A 20119-nucleotide genomic window follows, 5' to 3' on the forward strand; every position below is an offset into this window, starting at 1 on the left:
TGAAACCCCCTTTTTCTTTTATCGCTCTGTTCCTTAGACCCCAATATTAGATTTGACAGAGGGGTCTTTTGTTGAATTACAATTATAATTCTTTAATAAAATATATACGAGTTTCCTCATGTATTTAAGGCAAGTTGTAAAATGTATGAAGTCCTCTTGTTTTTGTTTTAACAAATTTAAAACATCATGACTCATGCTGTTTCTTCTAAGTACTGTCTCAAATGTTCTCCAATTTCCATACTGTAAATGTATAGGATCGTGTGCCGAGAAACGTTTCTTGGGAGGAGCAATATGGCGGCCTCACGGCTTCAAAAGTTGCCAGTGCCTGATGTAGCGGGGCTGCGTCAGTGAAGTGCTTTCACACACAAAAGATGATAATGACTTATTATCAACTAGCTATTTCCCTGTTTAGCCCGCTCAACGGGATTCAGCCAATAGCAAATCCATGCCGCAAGCTTAGCTGTGTGGGAAAATTACATGTCACTCTGTGCCACCGCTTAACTCCAGATTTAATCAAATAAAAATATGTGAAAATAACCTCTTACATTTATCCGAGACCTGATCGGTAGACAAAGTCCAATTCCGATCGAATCAGCAACCACATGATCGGGCCCGATATCCGACTATGTGATCGGACCGGGACATCCCTAGCTAAAAGTGCTATATAAGTGCACTCCACTATGATGGGCTTCTTCTTTCGGTAGAACAGCTAGAGTCTAAATTGATTATCATCCACTTGTGTATTGGAATGCATGAGAAATTCCAGAAGATGTCTGGTGGGATACATTCTGCTAGGTTACAAACATGTATTTCTAGTTGGTCACTTCATTTCTTTTTGACATAATTAAGACAATACCACGTAGCATCTGTGTTTTTATTAAAAAAATAACCATACCTTGTCGCATAACATGTGTCTCCTTAAGAGACTTATGCCTGAATTTATACAAAGTGATTTCACAAAATGTAAGGTAAAACCTGTAATGCTGATGTCCAAGCAAAGGACATGCTTTTTGTTTTGTTTTACATTACTGGGGCATTTTTTTCACCCCCACTTAGACTATTTAAACAAGATAAAATTTTTGACAGTCCATTTATTATTGTAAGATAACTTTGTTGGGTTAAAATCCGAGTCATGATCATAACTTCTGCCCTGTCCCTGCTGTGTTAATGCAAAAGTTAAAAGGTAAAAAAAACAAAACAATTTCCCTTGCTAGATTTTCACATGAATAATTGATTTAATACTCTACATGACTCATTGATTCATCGGTATGCAGGTAGCACAGGATGCAGGTGCTGTGTGTGCTGTTATGGCTTTTGTTTGTCATGCAAAGCAAATTTCATGTTTTTTCCCCCCTCTAACACATACTTTGCTCCCCGGCTCATGTTTTACCCTGCAGCTTTACATCCATAATGCAGGAGAACATCCGTGTAAATTCATCCATGGTCACAAAACTGCGAGCTACCTTTCTGAAGGTAAGGCCAATTTTTACCCAGTCTGCATGGATAACTACAATTTGTTGATACTTTCAAACAATCGTAAAAACAATTTCTGTGTGTTGAGACCAGCTGGCCTCTGCTTTGGATCTTCCATTGCTGCGCATCAACCAAGTCAACAGCGCTGACCTGCTGAGTGTTTCGCAGTTTTACTCTGGAGAATTGGTGGCCTATGTCAGAAAGGTGTAATTCATCATTGAATACAGTCCATTTTTACCAATGAAATAATTATAGAGCTTTTAACTCTCCGTGTACTGGTACCTGGTAGTTACTGTATTTTGTTTTGTGATTTTTAGATGATTGTTAATTTAATCGTCTCTCCTCTCAGCTTCAAGTATTGATTGTCGTTATTTAGTATCTCCACTTTCTGTTTGTAGGTACTGCAGATCATCCCAGAGAGCATGTTCACCTCTCTGGCCAAGATCATTAAGCTTCAGATCCATGACATCATTGAGGTGCCCACGCGGCTGGACAAGGACAAATTGAAGGACTACTCCCAGCTAGGAGCACGCTATGAAGTACAGAAGCTGATTAGTTTGTAATATACTCAAACACGTTACATCTACTGTGTAAAATTGAAAGCTGAATTATTCAAAAGGGCTTCAAGATGCTTTTATGCAAAAAAATGAATGTGCTCATACTGTCTCTCAATATTTTTTGCACACCCACCTCATCAAACTCTTACTGTGAAATACAAATGAGAACATTTAGTTTGTGCCAGCAGCTTCTTTTTTTGTACAATAGTTCATTTATCAAAACAAATATTGGGCTGATTGCATATAAATTATCAAAAAATCATGGCAAAACAATCATTTAAACACAAATTACTGTTAATGTATTAAATTGAATTTTTTTTTTTAAATATTGCACTTATGTTGTGGAAAAACAAGGAGCACAACTATTGAAAAAAAAAAGCACTACACAATATTTTCTCTTTATTTCATCAAATTTCTGCATTAATGATTCTTTTTTTCTGCTTTATTATCACCACTGCAGGTGGCTAAGCTTACCCATGACATCTCCATTTTCACTGAAGGGATCTTGATGATGAAGACAACTTTAGTTGGAATTATCAAGGTTGCTTGTTCTTGCATGGTGTAAAAAATATATCTTATTTAACAGACTTTTTAAACTAAATGACAAAAGTGACGTGATATGATTTAGGTGGATCCTAAGCAACTTCTGGAAGATGGCATCAGGAAGGAGCTGGTGAAGAGGGTTGCTTATGCTCTTCACAAAGGATTGATTTTCAACCCCAAGGCTAAGGTTAGGCATCAGATTTGTTCTATGATATTAATATGAATATATTGTCATTGATAGTGCATTCTCAATTGTCTCAGCCTAGTGAGTTGATGCCCAAATTAAAAGACATGGCAGCCACCATGGACGGATTCTACAGGTCATTTGAGTACATCCAGGATTACGTCAGTATATACGGCCTTAAAATTTGGCAGGAAGAAGTGTCCCGAATCATCAACTACAATGTAGAACAAGAGTGCAACAGTTTCCTGAGGGCTAAGGTTGGATTCGCTAATGGCAGAACAACACAATTTTTTTTTCTCCCAGCGTACTGTATATCAGTAGATCATTTTTTTTCCCTTCCATAATCTTGATCAGATCCAGGACTGGCAGAGTGTGTACCAGTCCACTCACATCCCCATCCCCAAGTTTCCATCTGTGGATGAGTCTGCCACCTTCATTGGACGACTCTGCAGAGAGATTCTTCGGATCACGGATCCCAAGTATGTGTGCATTAGGCATAACATTTGAGATAGATAAGATACGATACACCTTTTTTTTATCCCACAGTGGAGAAATTCACAGCGTTACCAGCAGCAATACACATCATCACACATATATCAATAATATGTATCACAAAAAATACTTATGTAGCCTATAGTTAAATAAAAACAGAGAAACACAGTAGTGCAAATAGATGGCATCATCATCACCACATTTGTTAAATTTGAAATCAAAACATCACATCACACCACATCAATGGTCTACCGAGAGTACAGCTGATTGTAAAGTCTAACAGCAGCAGGTAGGCATGTTGTTGCAGCATGGGTGAAGAAGTCTAGCACTAATTGTGCTCTCCATGGCTCGAACAGTCCTGCATAGGGGGTGGGAGGCATTACCCCGGAGAGATTAGATGATAGCTTTGTCACCATTCTGCTGTTGCCTACCACCTCTACCGTTTCGAGACTGGAGCCCAGAACAGAGCCAGCCCGCCTTCTTCACCAATTTGTTCAGTCTCTTCCTCTCTGCAGTTGAGATGATGCTGCTCCAGCACACCACACCTTAAAATCTCATCTGTGTTGGATATTTCTCACAGGGTAACATGCTACATTGACCAAATGAACACTTGGTATGACCTGAAGAGCCACCAGGAAGTGACCAACAACAGGCTGTTCTCAGAGATCCAGAGCACCTTGGGTACATTTGGCCTCAATGGTCTGGACCGCTTGCTGTGCTTCATGATTGTCAAGGAGCTACAGGTGATGAGTTGCTGTACAGTACAAATGGACATCGTTTTAAATATTCATCCCTGTGTATTTGGACCTTAAAATATAAGCTTCTCCATTTAGAATTTCTTGACAATGATTCAGAAGACCATTCTGAAGGATAAAGCTACATTAGAGGTCTTTAAAGCCATGCTGGGTGCTGTCAATCCAGTTCAGGGCATTGTGGGTAGGTAATAATTTAAGAAAAATCTTAGGTATTTTATGGAATTCTGTGACAAAACAGACTATATATTTTCTCTTCTTATAGGCAATGCCAGCAAAGTATATGCTGGTGCTGTTGCCAAAACCCCTAAAATCTGGGGGCCATATTTGGAGGCCATCATGAAGGTATACATGTGATAATTTCATGTTTGAAAATAATAGACAGATGTTTTATTTTTTTCCACAATAAGGAAAAAAATGCCTCACCTAGTGTTGAATCTTTGCTGTAGGTTGGCCAAATGCAAATTCTTCGACAGCAAATTGCTAATGAGTTGAACTACTCCTGCAAGTTTGACTCCAAACACCTGGCGGCTGCCCTCGAAAACATTAACAAGTCAGTCCAGTGCTTGTTTTTCTCCTACACAGCTGCTGCAATGAACAAAATGCACAAAATATTACAGCTTTGGTTTTGGGATGCTTTGACTCCTTATTCTGGTACTTGCAGTGGCGTAACACCATGCTGAGAGGCCCCGGTGAAATTTTTTTTGGGGGGGGGCACCTCTCCCACCAATTTTCCCCCCATCCACTGCCATCACAAGAGCGCTCCCTCGCACGCACACACACTTGCGCGCACACAGTCTTTGGAAAGAAGTGCGACTTGTCACCAAGGACTTTTGCAGGGCCTTCAATTTTAATATTGTGACATCTATGTTGAACATTAAAAATGCCACCAAAATAAAATGCTTCTAATTTAAATTTACATTACTGTATAATGAAATTGGAATGTAAATTAAAGTGAAAAATGATGTACATTTAAGTGTACATTTACATGATAAAGTTTTGTATATTTATACAAACCCTTTTACATTCTAAATGTAAATGGGTTTGTATAAATGTCCAGAACTTTTTTTCCTCAATGTTATTTTGTGTTTTTGATCCTTGCAGGTCGCTGCTAGCAGACATTGAAGCCCACTACCAGGACCCATCGCTGCCCTACCCAAAAGAGGACAACACTCTTTTGTATGAAATCACAGCCTATTTGGAGGCTGCGGGTATTCACAACCCACTTAATAAGGTTTGTTGAGATTAATATGTATGATATTGCCTTGTATTCATTTCACAGTTTACCTAAAAGCTACTTGCAGACTTTTTTTCAATTTACTTTTGTTTTTTTCACAGATCTACATCACCACAAAGCGCCTTCCTTTCTTTCCCATCATCAACTTCCTGTTCATTATAGCACAGCTGCCAAAGCTTCAGTACAGCAGAAACCAAGGTTGGTGCCCATCCATGTATTTCTCTCTTTATAAGTACCCCCACTATTATAAAAAAATCTATTATGCCTCACTATTACTTATTTAGAATAATTTTACTTTTGTTTTAACCTGCTAGGACATGTACAGTAAATGTAATGATATGTTGAACTTGTGACAGGAATGACATGCAGGAAATCCACTGACCCGGTTGACTGGCCTCCCTTAGTGCTTGGCTTGCTCACACTTCTGAAGCAGTTTCACTCCAGATACACACACCAGTTCTTGGCTCTCATTGGTCAGTTCATCCGCTCTATCATGGAACAGTGTACAAGGTAACCAGGCAAAGAGGCTCAGTTAACTCATTCAAACCCATAAACTTATAAATACGTTTAATACTTTGTCCTCCACTCCCAAAAATGTATTCATACGTTTTTTATGTTTTTGTTATGCTAGAGCATACAGAAGGCTTTGATGCAGCTTCTGACATGAAGAGGTTGCTCAAAGCAATGGTAGTTATTACAAAAAACGGCCAGCTGGTTGCAGCAGAGTATAAGAGATCAGCCAGGGCAATGTTGCAACAAGCTCTTTTTCCCAGTGTTTTTAACAGTTTTGTGACTAATGATGAAACTTAGCTATATTCTAATGCTAATTACTGCAAAACGGAAACAGATACAAATATCATTTTCTTTCCTGATGAAAGAAGAGACTCTAACCTTTCTTGTGGTAGGTTCCATATTTTTATAGCAATAGAACATAATATTCTGTGTACCTTGTAAAATCAGTCAAAATCCAGTAAAACAGTCGGGAGCGAAGGGGGTTGCTTCAGTGAAAATGGCGGGGAGTGAATGAGTTAACTGAATCCATAGTTTTTATAGTCTTCTTTCTTGATGTGATATAAATTGAAAATAAATGAAGCCAATGTCTTCATAAGTGCTCATCTGAGTTCTTTTTTTCCTCCAATTAAAGTCAGAAGATCCCTGACATGCCCTCTGATGTGGTGGGAGCACTCATGCTCCTGGAAGACTATGTAAAATATACTAAATTATCACGCAAGGTAGGTCACTCTCAAACTTTGAAAATTAAACATCTGTGGTCAATGTGTTGCAAATGTATCCTTATTTGTGTTTCTGTGTTCTCAAGGTGGCTGAAGCCCATGTCCCCAGTTTCATTTTTGATGAATTCAGAACTATAATATGAAGATCCTGAAGAAGCACCCAGGCAGAAAATACTTTTATTGCCTTATGCTTACATTTCATTATTTAGATCAGTGATACTCGCTATTTCTTTATTTATTTTTTACACAAGAGCCACATTAGCAAGGGGGAAAGAGGAAAGTCAAGGGGGGAAAACAACATTAATTGAGATGAAATTAGACTTATAATTTGCATCTTCTAGCAGAATATTTAAAAAAAAATAGCATTGACTGTGTTTTCCCTATATTAAAATTACAGCTCTTAAATTTCGGTAAATAAAAACAGAGACGCCCCCCCCCCCCTCCCATTGAACACAATCAATTACAAAAAACATATAGAATATTTGGTACATTAACAAACATGTCCCATGTTAAGTTTAAATAAATAAATGTTTGCAACCTTCTTATGTTTAAATTCTTCTTATGTACACGTTTTTTTTTCTTTTTTCTTCTTTTTTTTATGGACAATGCAAACTGCCAAGACCAGCCATGTGTAACTATCATTACATCCCTGCTTTCCCCCTCCTCCGTGCACACTCCCTTGCGGAGAAAAAAAAAAGAAGTTAATTGAAGGCAATTACCCCTCATTAAAATTGACAAAATTGGTATTGGCCCATGCCTAGAACTTGCCACTGGAGCCACAAATTAAAGGTAAACGAGCCATGGCTCGTGCAATGAGTATCACTGATTTAGATAACCAATGTCTTAAAGCACATGTAACGTTGTATTTTGTACATAGATAGATGCTTTAGAGTTCCTTACATTATATTAGCATTTTGTTATACCATTTCTAATAATAATAAAACATCAAATTTTTTGTTTGAAGGGGACATATTTACTTGCAAATAGTTAGGTGTCCAGAGTGCCTTCTTGCCAAGTCTAAAATTAAATAACCATGTAAATCTTTTATCTTTGTTATATTTCTGCAAAACAGTATATCTGTGCGAGCAAACAGTTTCTAATGACTTGGAAGCTAAGATGGGCAAAGATCCAGAACCACTTTCTCGCGGCAGATGAAATGCACAAAAGTACTAATGACAGTCTGAAATGTCATATCATTAAAAAAAAAAGTTTTCTTTTTTTCTTTGAGAGAGCTCAGTATTGTTCATTTGGTAATCTTACCAATTCGACATGTCATCATCATTGCGCTTAAAAAAAATAAAAAATAATTGTATGTGCCTGTGCGGGTGTGTGTGATAGCATATTAATTCACCTAAAACGTAAAAGTCGTGAAGTTGTCAGGAAACCTGAGGAAGGATCAAAGAAAAGAAAGAAAAGTGAAATCAAGCACCGACCATACATCACCTACTACCCACCGGGTTACCAACCAGAATCTTTCACCAACCCCAGAAACATCTAAATTCCAACAAATTAGGGAGACCTCAAGAGACCAAAGGAACGACCGAGGAAAGGAAGGAAGGATAGATGAAGCAGAGTGAGATCCACAGACATCAGCCTCCACCAATTCAACGACCAGAGAAAGAAGCAGATTGTGTTTGAATTTCGGTAGATGCTGGTGTGTGATAGAGGCTAATTATCCTCTTTTGCGTGTTCCAAAACATTGAAGATAGACTTCTTGTGAGAAAAACTCCTTGCAAAGATGATTTATTACAGAGAATTCTCCGGTCACACAACACTAAACATCACGTAAAAGGTGGAATTCCAGGGTGCGTGTGTGTCCCCTCTTTTGCGGAATACCGCTTTTAAAGAATCTAAATCAGTAAGAGAACACCTATTCTCCTCCCATCATGAATAAGTAAAACAGATTGGTTCTCACACAATATGTTACATAATATTATTTTCGAACACAGTCCGCAGCTGTGTTCATCTTTTTAGACAAAATATACTCTCAGGGTACTTTTCGTACTTTTTTCCCCAAACAATATCTCACAAACAAATTGAACTGGATTTAGAGTGGCCATGAGTGATGGTGCTCTCAGGGTATGTGTGGCAAAATCTGTTCTCACGAACAGAATGTGTGTGCGCAAAACACTGAGAAGGAATTTTTAGACAAAAACAAGGTTAAGGTCAAATTATACTGAGTTCAACACTATTTCACCTACTGTACACATCTATAAAACATTTCAACATGGTTAATATATGAAATAAAGAATTAAAAATGTTAATAATGTCAACATTTCCCCTGTTGGGCTTTGAAAAAGCCCAAAAACTAAACATTTAAACATTTTTACCAAAAGATTCCAGCAGGATCTTCGTCGCAATGGCTGGTGCAACATTAAAATAAGAGCAAATGAAAACATTCTTTTAGCAGGAGAGGAGGTCAGTCATATGTCAAAAACAATGTGATTCATTAAAAGATTTGTTCAGTAAAATAAGCATATCATATATGAAGACGATGTGTTGTGATTATGTTCAAAATTGTGGTAAGGGGATCCCAGAAATAGCAGATTGGCATGACAGTCAGTATGAGAAAGAGTGTCATGTTGTAACTGCAATTGGAGACGCATTTGAAGACGTAATTGAAGACTTGTTGTCGTTTTGAGCGATGGAAGTTATTTGTTGAATGAGAAGGAAGTTTGTCAGTTCCATTTTCATTCTTGCGTTTTTTTAAAAGGGGGGTCCTTCAGCTCTGCGATTGGCTGGCAACCCGTTCAGGTTGTACCCCGCCTACTGCCCGAAGCCAGCTGGAATAGGCTCCAGTACCCTCACAACCCATGTGAGGACAAGCGGTCAAGGAAATGGATGGATGGATGAGTGGGTCCTTCAGCTCTTTTAGAACCCACATCAACTGCCAGAGATGCAGGGATTGATCACCGGGATTTGTTTTCCCAAGGTGTGACTCATTCTTTGTGGAACGATGCCCGGAAAAGGACACGTGCCTCCAATCTCCATTGAGTGATGTCCTCAGCGAGAGCAGCTCCATTGAATGATGTCCTCAGCTCGTCAGGTGGACACTGCAAGCAGGCCTCAGGTCGTTCCTGTTGGTGGGGGTTGAGTAGAAGGCGGACCCGGCAGGTCTGATAGGCAAGATGTGGAACCATGTGCCCCCCGTGAACTGGACCAGATTGACCTTTCCATCACCTCATCTGGGTGCAGAACATTCTCATTTAGTCACTAATAAACATACATATTCACATCCCTTCTTTTTGAAAGAGCATCTGGTAGTTTATTAGTTTGGAGTTAGTAAATGTTAGTGAAGTTCTGTAGGTCCGTCCTGGGGAAAAATTCTGTTTGTTGTGACATTCAATCAAAATTCAGCCTTTGGCTGAGTTTAATGACCTAAGCACATTCATTAATGCTACAATGAAAATCTTATAGCCAATTCAAATCTGACGAGGCCAATTTTTGTCTACAGCTTGTAATGATTAATGAAATGTTTTATCATAATATTTACTGTTATAGATATGGCATGAATGTGCTTCCAGCCATAAAATAAATGCAACTTTCGCCAACAAATAAAATAAAAAAATAACATCTGACCCCAGGGCCGTCACTAATAAGATATTCATGGGAGGATAAAATAGAACATATTCACCTTATTTTCGCCGTCTTTGCCAAAACTTACTCTCTTCCATGTCTGTAGGTTCAATCACCAATCCTCAATTGTCCTCCTGTGAATTAATTCATTCTCACGGACTATATAATTATCACATTGAGACTAACTTATAATTCTATATTTAATTCAACATGGACTGTTTGTGTTCTTCGCGACGATATACAGGGATGTGATTTGACCAAAGTGAAATTATCTGAAAATTTAGCCGGGGGTCTGGGGGCCGCATATCAACATATTGAAACCTGAAAAGTGCAAACATGATCATTATTACGTTATAATATTTTCGAAAAAAAGGGGAAAACTGTCAAATTAATTTTAAAAGTTTACCACCTACCTCAAAATTCACGACTCTATCAGCAACTGGTACAGGTTGTTGGGGTGGATCACGTCTCTCTATTACCGCTTCTGATTGTGATGTCAATAAGGGATGGAGGCCGTAAAGTTTTGGAGTTTTCGTTTGGGCACCGAAACTTCGAGCGATGGAATAATTTGTTGTTCTTGACTGGAGTTCTTTCACGTGTTTTTTGCTCTTTGCGTGACTTTCAAGAGCTTTGAAACCTCTCCCACCATAGTCAATGGTATCATGGCACCAAATGCAAAGCGCTTTCCCGGCACGATCGATCTTCCGAATAAAGTCACTGAACAAATTCGTCACAGTCTTCTTTCCAACATTTGTAGATATATCCTTCTCTAACCAGTCCCATCGAAACTTGTTTTTTACGATCTTGTCAATTTCCTTAACTCGCGGAGCATCTTTGCATTCGATCACGGACATCTTTCTTTAAACACCCGGCAAAAACGTGTGAGAAATGAACAATGGCACACTCCTACGCCTTTATAACAAGCGCGTTTATTGGTCAACACGGAGACTTCAGCCAATCGCAAGATCCGTTTCACTTCAGCCAATCGCAAGATCCGTTTCATTTCAGTTACGGAAACACTAAAATGGAATGCTGTAGAGACGAAATCGGAAATTTTAAATTTTTGTTTTTGGAGATAAAAAAAAAAGCGGAATTCCGCGAATTAGCGGAAAAATCACATCCCTGGATATACCCAGACCGACCAATAATTCCCCCATCTGAAAAAGATCGACTCAGAGAATTTTTCAGACCGATAATAAAAGAACTGTAGCAGTAAGTAAATTTTTGCTTTAAAAAGAGGTGAATTTTTACATTTAACCAGTAAATTCGCCAATTCGTCCCAAGCAATTGTTTAAATTTCAAAAGAGAATTTGGGATAATATTAGAAGGACAAATTTAACAAGCAAATACATAAAGTCGCCCTTAGTTTTAATATGTCATTATTAAGTTTGCTAGTCTCCCTTGTTGATGTTAGTCCCACAGCTGACTGTTTTAAAATAGACAGAGATAAACAAATCAGATCAAATCAAAATAGGCATCAAGAATATTAGAATATAATAAATCTGTGTGTATAGAGTGTTGCCAATCAGTTGCTTCTATTTACGGAATGTTTTACTGTATATGTTTTCACCTTATGTCTGTCAAAAAAAATCGAGTGCGGTGTAAACAGTCAGATACCACATCACACAGTCTGAGATCACCAATTCAAGGAAACATTGTTGGTGGGGGCGGAGTCACCAGCGTAGTGGAGCAGTTTTTTGAGAAGATGTTTTCCCATAGGATTCACAGGACAGTTCGGGACGCAGGAATGCATGTAAGGAAGTCTGTGCGGAGCACTGTGTGTATTGGAGCAGTTTTTTCATTTAAGACGTTTGCATGTGAGTTCAGGGTACAGCATGTGAGTTCAGGGTACAGTCATTGCGGAAACTGTCCACCAGGTGGCGTCAGGAACCTCTGCTGTTCATCAGGTGGCGGTAGGTAGTGCTGTTGTTGCCCAGCACGTGGCGGCCAGGACTGCTGTCTGCATTCATTTACAGTCATTTGTCCAGTAGGCAGTTGACCTCAGTTGAGACAATGATCTTGATTAATGAAAGGCACCTGACTGAAACATAATAAAATCTGCCCCAACGTTATTAGGTGATGACATATCAGTAAAAAGTCGGAAGAACAAAATCCTCCTTTATTTTAATAAAAAAAAAATAATAATAATAAAAAATAATAATAATATTTTTTTTCAATTAAAAAATAATAAAAAATTAAAAATAAATAAAATAATTAATTAACAATATATATATAATAAAAATAAAAAGTAATCAAAACAATAAAAGTTTACAATTAAATAATTGCTAATTATAATTCAGTATCGTTATGTTTTACAATATTTAATTTTATATGTTTTGCATACCTTCATAAATAATACTTAAGATGAGATAGGATAGCTTTGCTCTAACAATTTACAAATATAATAGAGTCAATTGGCAAGTGTCTAGTTTTCAATTAATATTTCACAAGAGTACCCCTTTGTCAGCTTTTGGTCAAACATCAAGTATGAGATTATTTTTTAATTACATATCACCTCAAATTATGTCAAAAATGTGATTCTCCCAGATGGCTCCCTCATGGAATGGTCTGTCCAGTCGCATCGACTCCAAATTCTGAAATGGGACTTCATGCAGCAATTTAAAGGTTAAATATATACAGGAGAAATTAAAAAATATTTTTCTACTTACAAGCATGGGAAAGGCCCCTTTTTAAATTGTAATTAACAAAGGGAGGAAGTCTCCTTTTACATACAAATAACATATTACTTCACCCCCAGGATGGGAATAGGGCACTTGTCGATAATGGCCCTCAAAATGGCTGACACCAGATTCTGGAAAGAGACTCAAGATTAGGCTGTTGGCAATTTAATTTGGAAAAAGGGTGACATCTGGCGGTCAGCTAGAGTCATAGCAACTATAATCTTCAAAGTGATTCACCTAATGAATGTATATTCCAATATCACAGCAATACATTCAGTCTTACAGTTGTGTATGTGTAATAAACGTGAGGTGTACATCGAAGTTTTGCAATATTTTAACACTGTACCTCCTCATGTTATGTGCTGTTATTCGTTCGTTTTGTATTAAACATAATTTAAATATGACGCATGTGCGCTGTGATGCCAGATAATCAACATTAGTCGTTTGGAGATGTTATTGAGGGCCTTAGAAAATCAGTTACGGCCACAATTTATGTAATGTCGTCTAATTATTTAACATAGGCACTGACGTTCGCGGCCTGTACAACAGAGTCGCGTTGGAGATTTTTATTAGTAATATTACCGTCCCAATCAATTTATCCCGTTCAGCGTTTACTAAACGGTTTCATTTATTTTATTACGTAATTGTCATTTACAGCTGTTTGTATTTGCAAAGCGAGAAAATAGAAAGCTATTTACTTAAACACATCAAAATTATACGCGCTGTCTTTACGAAACCATCGAAAGTCAACATTTCAGCATTAATCATCATTTAATACACTTTTCTTAAAGTTATGTCCGGGATTTTCCTCTATATAAAAAATACATATATTTATAACACTTTTTAACCAGCGATCGGCGTCTACGCACATACACAATTAAACTGCCGCCTTTAAAACCCTCAAACAAATCCCAGATCTTATTGGAGTAAACTAACCTTTTCCACAATAAATTTAATCCAGTGGTTCCGATTACAAACCCCGGAAGCTTCTCAAGTCGTCTAGCGGAAGTACTATCAGGTCACCCATTCGGTTTTTCAGATTAAAAGCGCACCCGTAATTTATATTAAACATCAACCTGTCCAGTTTTTACTATATTAAAGTTATATAAATAGTTATAACTTCACAGAAATACCCAAAGCTAACATTCTAGCATTATTCATCATTTTATCCACGAATCCACGATCATGTTTCGCTTTTCTTCCACTCGAAGAAATTACAGATGTGTCTCGTATGAGTTCGTCCAGCGCATGACGTTTTTACACATGCAAGTTCAACGGCTTTCATCAATGATGTTAAACATACCGTAGATTGCAACGGTGGGAAAAAACTTTTTCACAGCAACTGTACATCCACTCGTTTAATTCGTCTTTAATTTCACGTCTTTTTCCGTAGGCATGGCTCCGACAGCTACTGCACATGCGTTAGCAACTTCATGTTTTTTTTCATGAAGTTAAACTGCATTCGGGTCTTATTATATTATATTATAGTCATTATTATATTTAAGTCGTATTAATAGTTATAAATGCAGTGACGTCTCACTTATAATAGACTATTATTAGTCAACAAAATAGCTCATCGCGCCCCCGTAAAAATAATAAATGACGTCAGACAATTGTACTAGACAAACATGGAATACACACAAACAAATATCATGATCTCCTCTCAAAATAATAAATACTGCTTTAAGTCAATCATGAAGCAGTCTATCGGCTGCTTTCAGCCTGTCTATTTACAATTATTAGATTCAATTGTGTAGCATGGCTCTCGTAATAAAAAAATACTGCTTTATGTCAATCATGAAGCAGTCTATCGGCTCCTTCGTAGCGTAACTTTCTCAAATTCATACGCCTACTTCAGCCTGTCTGTCCACAATTATTCGATTCAATTGTGCAGAAAACTCTCGTAACGTTACGTACCAATCTCTGGTAATATATCCTCATCCTTGTCAGAAAAAAATCCGTTATTCAAGGAACTTATTATGATTTCCTAACAGCGGGCGTACTCTCCGCTGTGTCAATTCATAATATTCATCTCTAATTCATCCAAGAATCTAGCGACATTCATTTTATGCCTGACTACATTTCAGCGCAATGCCCAACAACGTGACGGCATTTCCGTAGACAATGCTTCCGCCACAACGTACGTGTACAGTTCAAAATACCGTGGTAAAATCCGAAATCTGGGACTTCGCGTCCAACCAAACGACTTCAAAATTTATCACTATTTTTCTCACATAAATTCCATCTCCAATATAATTTTGCAAGACGAATTTACCAGCCGCAGCGCTCTCAGACAGACAGAATTCCTAAAACGTGGATTAAGTGTCCACTTACCGTAATTAATAAGGCCCTGGAATTCTACCCGTCCGTGAACGCCCCGCTTGCAAAACGTCGTTTTTCGTCCAGGTCACCATTTGATAGAGGCTAATTATTTATCCTCTTTTGCGTGTTCCAAAACATTGAAGATAGACTTCTTGTGAGAAAAACTCCTTGCAAAGATGATTTATTACAGAGAATTCTCCGGTCACACAACACTAAACATCACGTAAAAGGTGGAATTCCAGGGTGCGTGTGTGCCCCCTCTTTTGCGGAATACCGCTTTTAAAGAATCCAAATCAGTAAGAGAACACCTATTCTCCTCCCAATCATGAATAAGTAAAACAGATTGGTTCTCACACAATATGTTACATAATATTATTTTCGTACACAGTCCGCAGCTGTGTTCATCGTTTTAGACAAAATATACTCTCAGGGTACTTTTCGTACTTTTTTCCCAAAACAATATCTCACAAACAAATTGAACTGGATTTAGAGTGGCCATGAGTGAGGTGCTCTCAGGGTATGTGTGGCAAAATCTGTTTATCACGAACAGAATGTGTGTGCGCAAAACACTGAGAAGGAATTTTTAGACAAAAACAAGGTTAAGGTCAAATTATACTGAGTTCAACACTATTTCACCTACTCTACACAACTATAAAACATTTCAACATGGTTAATATATGAAATAAAGAATTAAAAATGTTAATAATGTCAACATGTGGTGGATCTGTATGCATGAAAACATCCACCAAAGAGGGGAGCCGTCAACCAGGACAGAGCAAGCACGACCCCCCAGGCAATGTCATATCAAAGCCAAAGAGTAAGCAGATCCGTATTAAGTTTTGTTGAACTTACAGATCACATTTTTCCACTTATAAGGCATTCTAAGCGCTTCACACTGACTCCTCATTCACCTACCGATGACGCAGCATTCAGGAGCAACTGGGGGTTCAGTATCTTTTTCAGGACATTTCCATTGTCACAAGGACTGGGCATCCAACACACAACCTCTTGGGTTTTTCCTTTGTTTTTGTTGTATACAGAAGACATTTGGGTTTTAGATCAAAAGGTTCCATTGAGACAAAAGTTCAGAATTCCTGCCTTAATTTCATGTTGTTTACTATACATCAAGATGCATTAAATAAATAAGGACAGATTGCTCTCAAATGGTCTCGTGTTTGCGTCTCCAAACTCAGAGGCTTTGAAGGACATTAAAAGTAAACTGCCCCATCTAAGCAAGTCCCAAAGTGACCATTTCCAGTTGATAGTGTTAGAAAACGATCCTTAAGTTTTCCGCGTGTTCGTAATGTTGATTTTCTGAATACAGACTGGAGATCGGTGAACAGGTCCTTCGAAGGATTTATTTTACAGAAATTTCTGGACACAGACAAGATACAGACAAAATCGCTGTGGTTCCCCTTGTGTGTGTGTCCCCTCCTCCCACTTGTAGTCGTTCTTATACTTTCAGCATAGCGGCCCCCAAAAAAACCCTCCCCTCTTTAAAGACAGACAGTACTCAATCCACATTGACAGATGGCCGATTGATGTGGAAATACAGTAGGTCCCAGACAACCCGGCACCCCCGCAGCAAACACAACTTCACAAAGGAATCCTATTAACACATTTGCTTCACCCCAGACAAATGGCTCATCAATGTGGGAATAGAGGAAGCTCCCCCAAACATCATTTAAACACTCACCCAGCTCTACTGAGGAAATTAAAGCAGTTATGACTAAATCTAAACAGTTATAACTAAATCAAAACAGTTATAATTAAATCTGGGCAGAACACTGTCAACAATAGATAATAACTTAGCTCTTTTCTGGGCCAGCCTCACCCGCACCAATGTCCACTCCCATGACATTGATGTGGGTGATCACACGCCGATTCAACAACATGCCTACAGAGTAAAGCGTGCGCTTTTCCAGCAGGAGGTCCCATACATGGGAAACGGCTTAGCTGTCCCTAGCTTGAGTGTGTGGAGTTCTCCCGGCATGCCTTCTATTGCCGGATAAGACTCCACGCATTCAAAAAAAGTTAACCAGGTTCCTAAGCCTGACTCTCATCCTCTACCACAAATGGAGGACTGTGTTGGTGCGTCAAAATTTGCAACTACACTTGACTTATTGAAGGGCTAGTACTCCTTATCCCTCGTGCCGCCGACATCTCTGCTTTCATGACCCTTGACTGTTTTTACCAATATACTGTCATGGCATTTGGACTCAAAACTGCACTTGCCACATGTCACAGGCTCATGAATAAAGTTTTGTCTGGTGTGCCAAACTGCGTGGTGTATCTTGAACACATTCTTCATTCGTGTAGTGGAAACGCTCCGTGTCGTTTTTGTGGGACTTTAAGAGGCATCCCTTCCTTTGAACCTAGCCAAATGTGACTTTGACAGGGCTACTATTTGGACAAGGAGGTGGGCCAAGGCCAGGTGCGGCCTCTCACAGCAAAAATTCAGGTAATCCTTGATTATCCTTCCCCTCTTACCCGGCATGAGTTGCAACGTTTCCTGGGGATGGCTGGGTACTATTGCGTCTGCAAAAACTTTCTATCTAATCTAACAATCATCTGCTTCACAGATAAACTTGTATGTTTTGGATTATAAAAAGATCCTTTATTTCGCCATACTTTGGCCTTTACATCACTTCGTTAGAAGGTAATCTTGGTCTCATCAGTCCATAAAACTTTGTTCCAAAACTTTTGTGGCTCATCCCTCTCATTCTTTGCAAAATCCAATCTGGCCTCCCGATTCTTTGATGGTGAGTGGTTTGCATCTTGTGGTATGGCCTTCTGTTGAAGTCTTCTTCTAACAGTGAATTTTTGTGACACCTTAACCCCTACCCTGTGGATGTTGAAAGTGATGTCACTCACTGCTGTCTTCTGGTGTTTCTTCACAGCTCTCATAATGTTACATTAACTGCTGGATATCCTTGGCCGACCTGTTTGAGGTCTGTTGCTCAGCAGTACTCCAGTAGTTTTTTTTTCTTCAGGATTTTTCAAATTGCTCTTTTGGCTATGCCCAATGTTTGTGCAATAGCTCTGATCGATTTTTCCTCTTCCCTCAGTTTCTAAATCATTTGCTTTTTCCCATAGGCAGCTCTCCGGTCTTCACGTTTGCTTAATAGCAAGTGCAGTTTTTTACAGGTGAGACTCAAAGCCAAAAACAAGCACAATCTAATATTTAAGCAATAGAAACTCCCATCAGTCACGTGTTCCAATACTTTTCTTCACTTGAAAAGTGTGTGGGTTAAAACAAAAGGTGCTCTGCCCTGAGTTGTTTAACACATGATCTCGATGTAAACACAATGAAATAAAAGCTGGAATTCACCTTTTGATCTAAACCCCAATATCCTCAGTATACAACAAAAACAAATGAATTGTCCTTACTGTTCCAACACTTGTGGAGGGGACTGAAACTCACTTGCATGAGAAAGGCTACCTCTTTAACAGCGTAAAGAGTTCTACAATTCTTGATCATTGGAGTATTTTCAAACAATTTGAATATAAACAGTGTTATATAATTGGGACCGAAGTAGCTCATCTCTAAGGATTTGGGATTTGAAAGCACTCGCAGATAATTGCTTTGTAAAATAATTTATGCTGCCTGGGAAACCCACGTTTATACAAGCATATAGGCTGTTGTGAAGAAATTGTAGTTGTTAAAAAAAGAAAGAAAGCAGGTTTTAATCCCATGAAAGAGTGTACACTTCTCATGCACTCACTCACTCGCACATTAACTTCTAGACCACCAGGCAGTACACACTTGTGTGTACAAAATTTCTACTTGTAGTTATCAGGCAATTCACGCCGTGATGCCTGTGACCACGTGTTATTCACAAAATGGAAGGATGCACTTCGGGTAGTTTATTAATTTGTTTTATTTACTGGCGCTTACTCGTTTGTCATTTCATAGAGCTTGCCGAGAAACGTTTTCCTGGGAGTAGTAATATGGCTGCCTTGCGGCTTCAAAAGTCTTGGCCTATTGGCTATCCAGTAATATATACAGATCAGTGGTGCTAGTTTACAGTCTTTCCTCATTGCTTTGGCAGATGTGAAATCAATATTTTCAATCTTGTTATAGGAAATGCCTTTAATAGATGCAGGGAGTTAGTGTCATTGCTCATATGGGACGGTTAGTGACTCACTTTCACTGTTGCCTCAATCAAGAATAGTAAAGTCGCAATATGGTTACAGGTTTCTCCCAAGCCTTCCATGCAGTTGCAGTGAGCAGAGAAGACTTTCCCATCTGGCTTAACGTGATTGACAATCCAGGTTAACAATGGGGCATCGTTTGGTTGCTGTGAATCCTGAACCTGCAATGATAAAAAGAAAATTGTGAGCATAATGCAATCAGGTGAATAAAGAATTTGCATCTTATTTCCTCAATCGATTTGATTTCGAGATTTTGACTTTCCCCCATTCAATTCAATTCACGTCAATTCAATCTAATATTAATTATGGAACATCAATTCTTAAAGTTGCGATATGGAACTTTCCCCCCCAAAGATAACTTTAAAACAAGCTTTTTATTTGACCATTTATGAGTGAAATGCCTTCTAATTAGTAGATTAACACCTTAGCTGTTCACAATGGGTACTCCTGCAAACCTCTGGCTAATAGTTTTCAGATTGGATTTGGGTTAGAATTTCCCGCGCCCTGTCTGCGGATGTGACGTAATTTGCTGGTGTGTATGTGAAGAACGGTATGTGCAGTTTAATTTGTTGTCAGCAGGTGGCAGTAGCGATTCGAAATGGAATATTCTACTTCAGTCGCTTTAAATATCAAAGACATGATAAAAACTCCACAAACATTTAATTCCAAATTACATTTTATGGAGGCAGTAACTGGTTAAATAATTTAGTTCATTAATGAAAATAACGATATAGGTTGTGCGCTGTGAATTCCGGCAAAGTCGGTGATTTGATTAACTTGGTAAAAACAGCAGGCAACAGAAGGTAAGGGGTCTGTTTTCAAACTAGTGATCTCCAACTTGAGTAAATATCGTGCTTTATTAGTCCCGACTAAATGTGCAACTGACAGGCAACCTTCGGAAGTGAAGTTGAAGTA

General features: G+C 38.5%; 1 protein-coding gene across 2 annotated transcripts in view; it reads left to right on the forward strand.

The window, feature by feature from the left end:
- washc5 (WASH complex subunit 5) overlaps window positions 1–7792 on the forward strand; it is a 39212-nt gene extending 31420 nt beyond the window's left edge. The window contains exons 14-29 of one of the 2 annotated variants that reach the window (XM_077576555.1): window positions 1398–1473; window positions 1567–1677; window positions 1872–2012; window positions 2491–2571; window positions 2659–2760; window positions 2835–3014; window positions 3112–3236; window positions 3830–3992; window positions 4083–4185; window positions 4267–4346; window positions 4451–4554; window positions 5106–5235; window positions 5340–5436; window positions 5595–5748; window positions 6383–6470; window positions 6557–7792. In XM_077576555.1, the coding sequence (XP_077432681.1) occupies window positions 1398–1473; window positions 1567–1677; window positions 1872–2012; window positions 2491–2571; window positions 2659–2760; window positions 2835–3014; window positions 3112–3236; window positions 3830–3992; window positions 4083–4185; window positions 4267–4346; window positions 4451–4554; window positions 5106–5235; window positions 5340–5436; window positions 5595–5748; window positions 6383–6470; window positions 6557–6613 (1792 nt within the window). In that variant the 3' untranslated portion in view covers window positions 6614–7792. Of the gene's footprint in view, window positions 1–1397; window positions 1474–1566; window positions 1678–1871; window positions 2013–2490; window positions 2572–2658; window positions 2761–2834; window positions 3015–3111; window positions 3237–3829; window positions 3993–4082; window positions 4186–4266; window positions 4347–4450; window positions 4555–4665; window positions 5236–5339; window positions 5437–5594; window positions 5749–6382; window positions 6471–6556 lie in introns of those variants that run through there. The other variant, XR_013295405.1, reaches the window with a different exon arrangement.
- Window positions 7793–20119: the final 12327 nt, after the last annotated feature.

Source organism: Vanacampus margaritifer, chromosome 9 (genome assembly GCF_051991255.1).
Source record: "Vanacampus margaritifer isolate UIUO_Vmar chromosome 9, RoL_Vmar_1.0, whole genome shotgun sequence".
NCBI classification, from domain to species: domain Eukaryota; kingdom Metazoa; phylum Chordata; class Actinopteri; order Syngnathiformes; family Syngnathidae; genus Vanacampus; species Vanacampus margaritifer.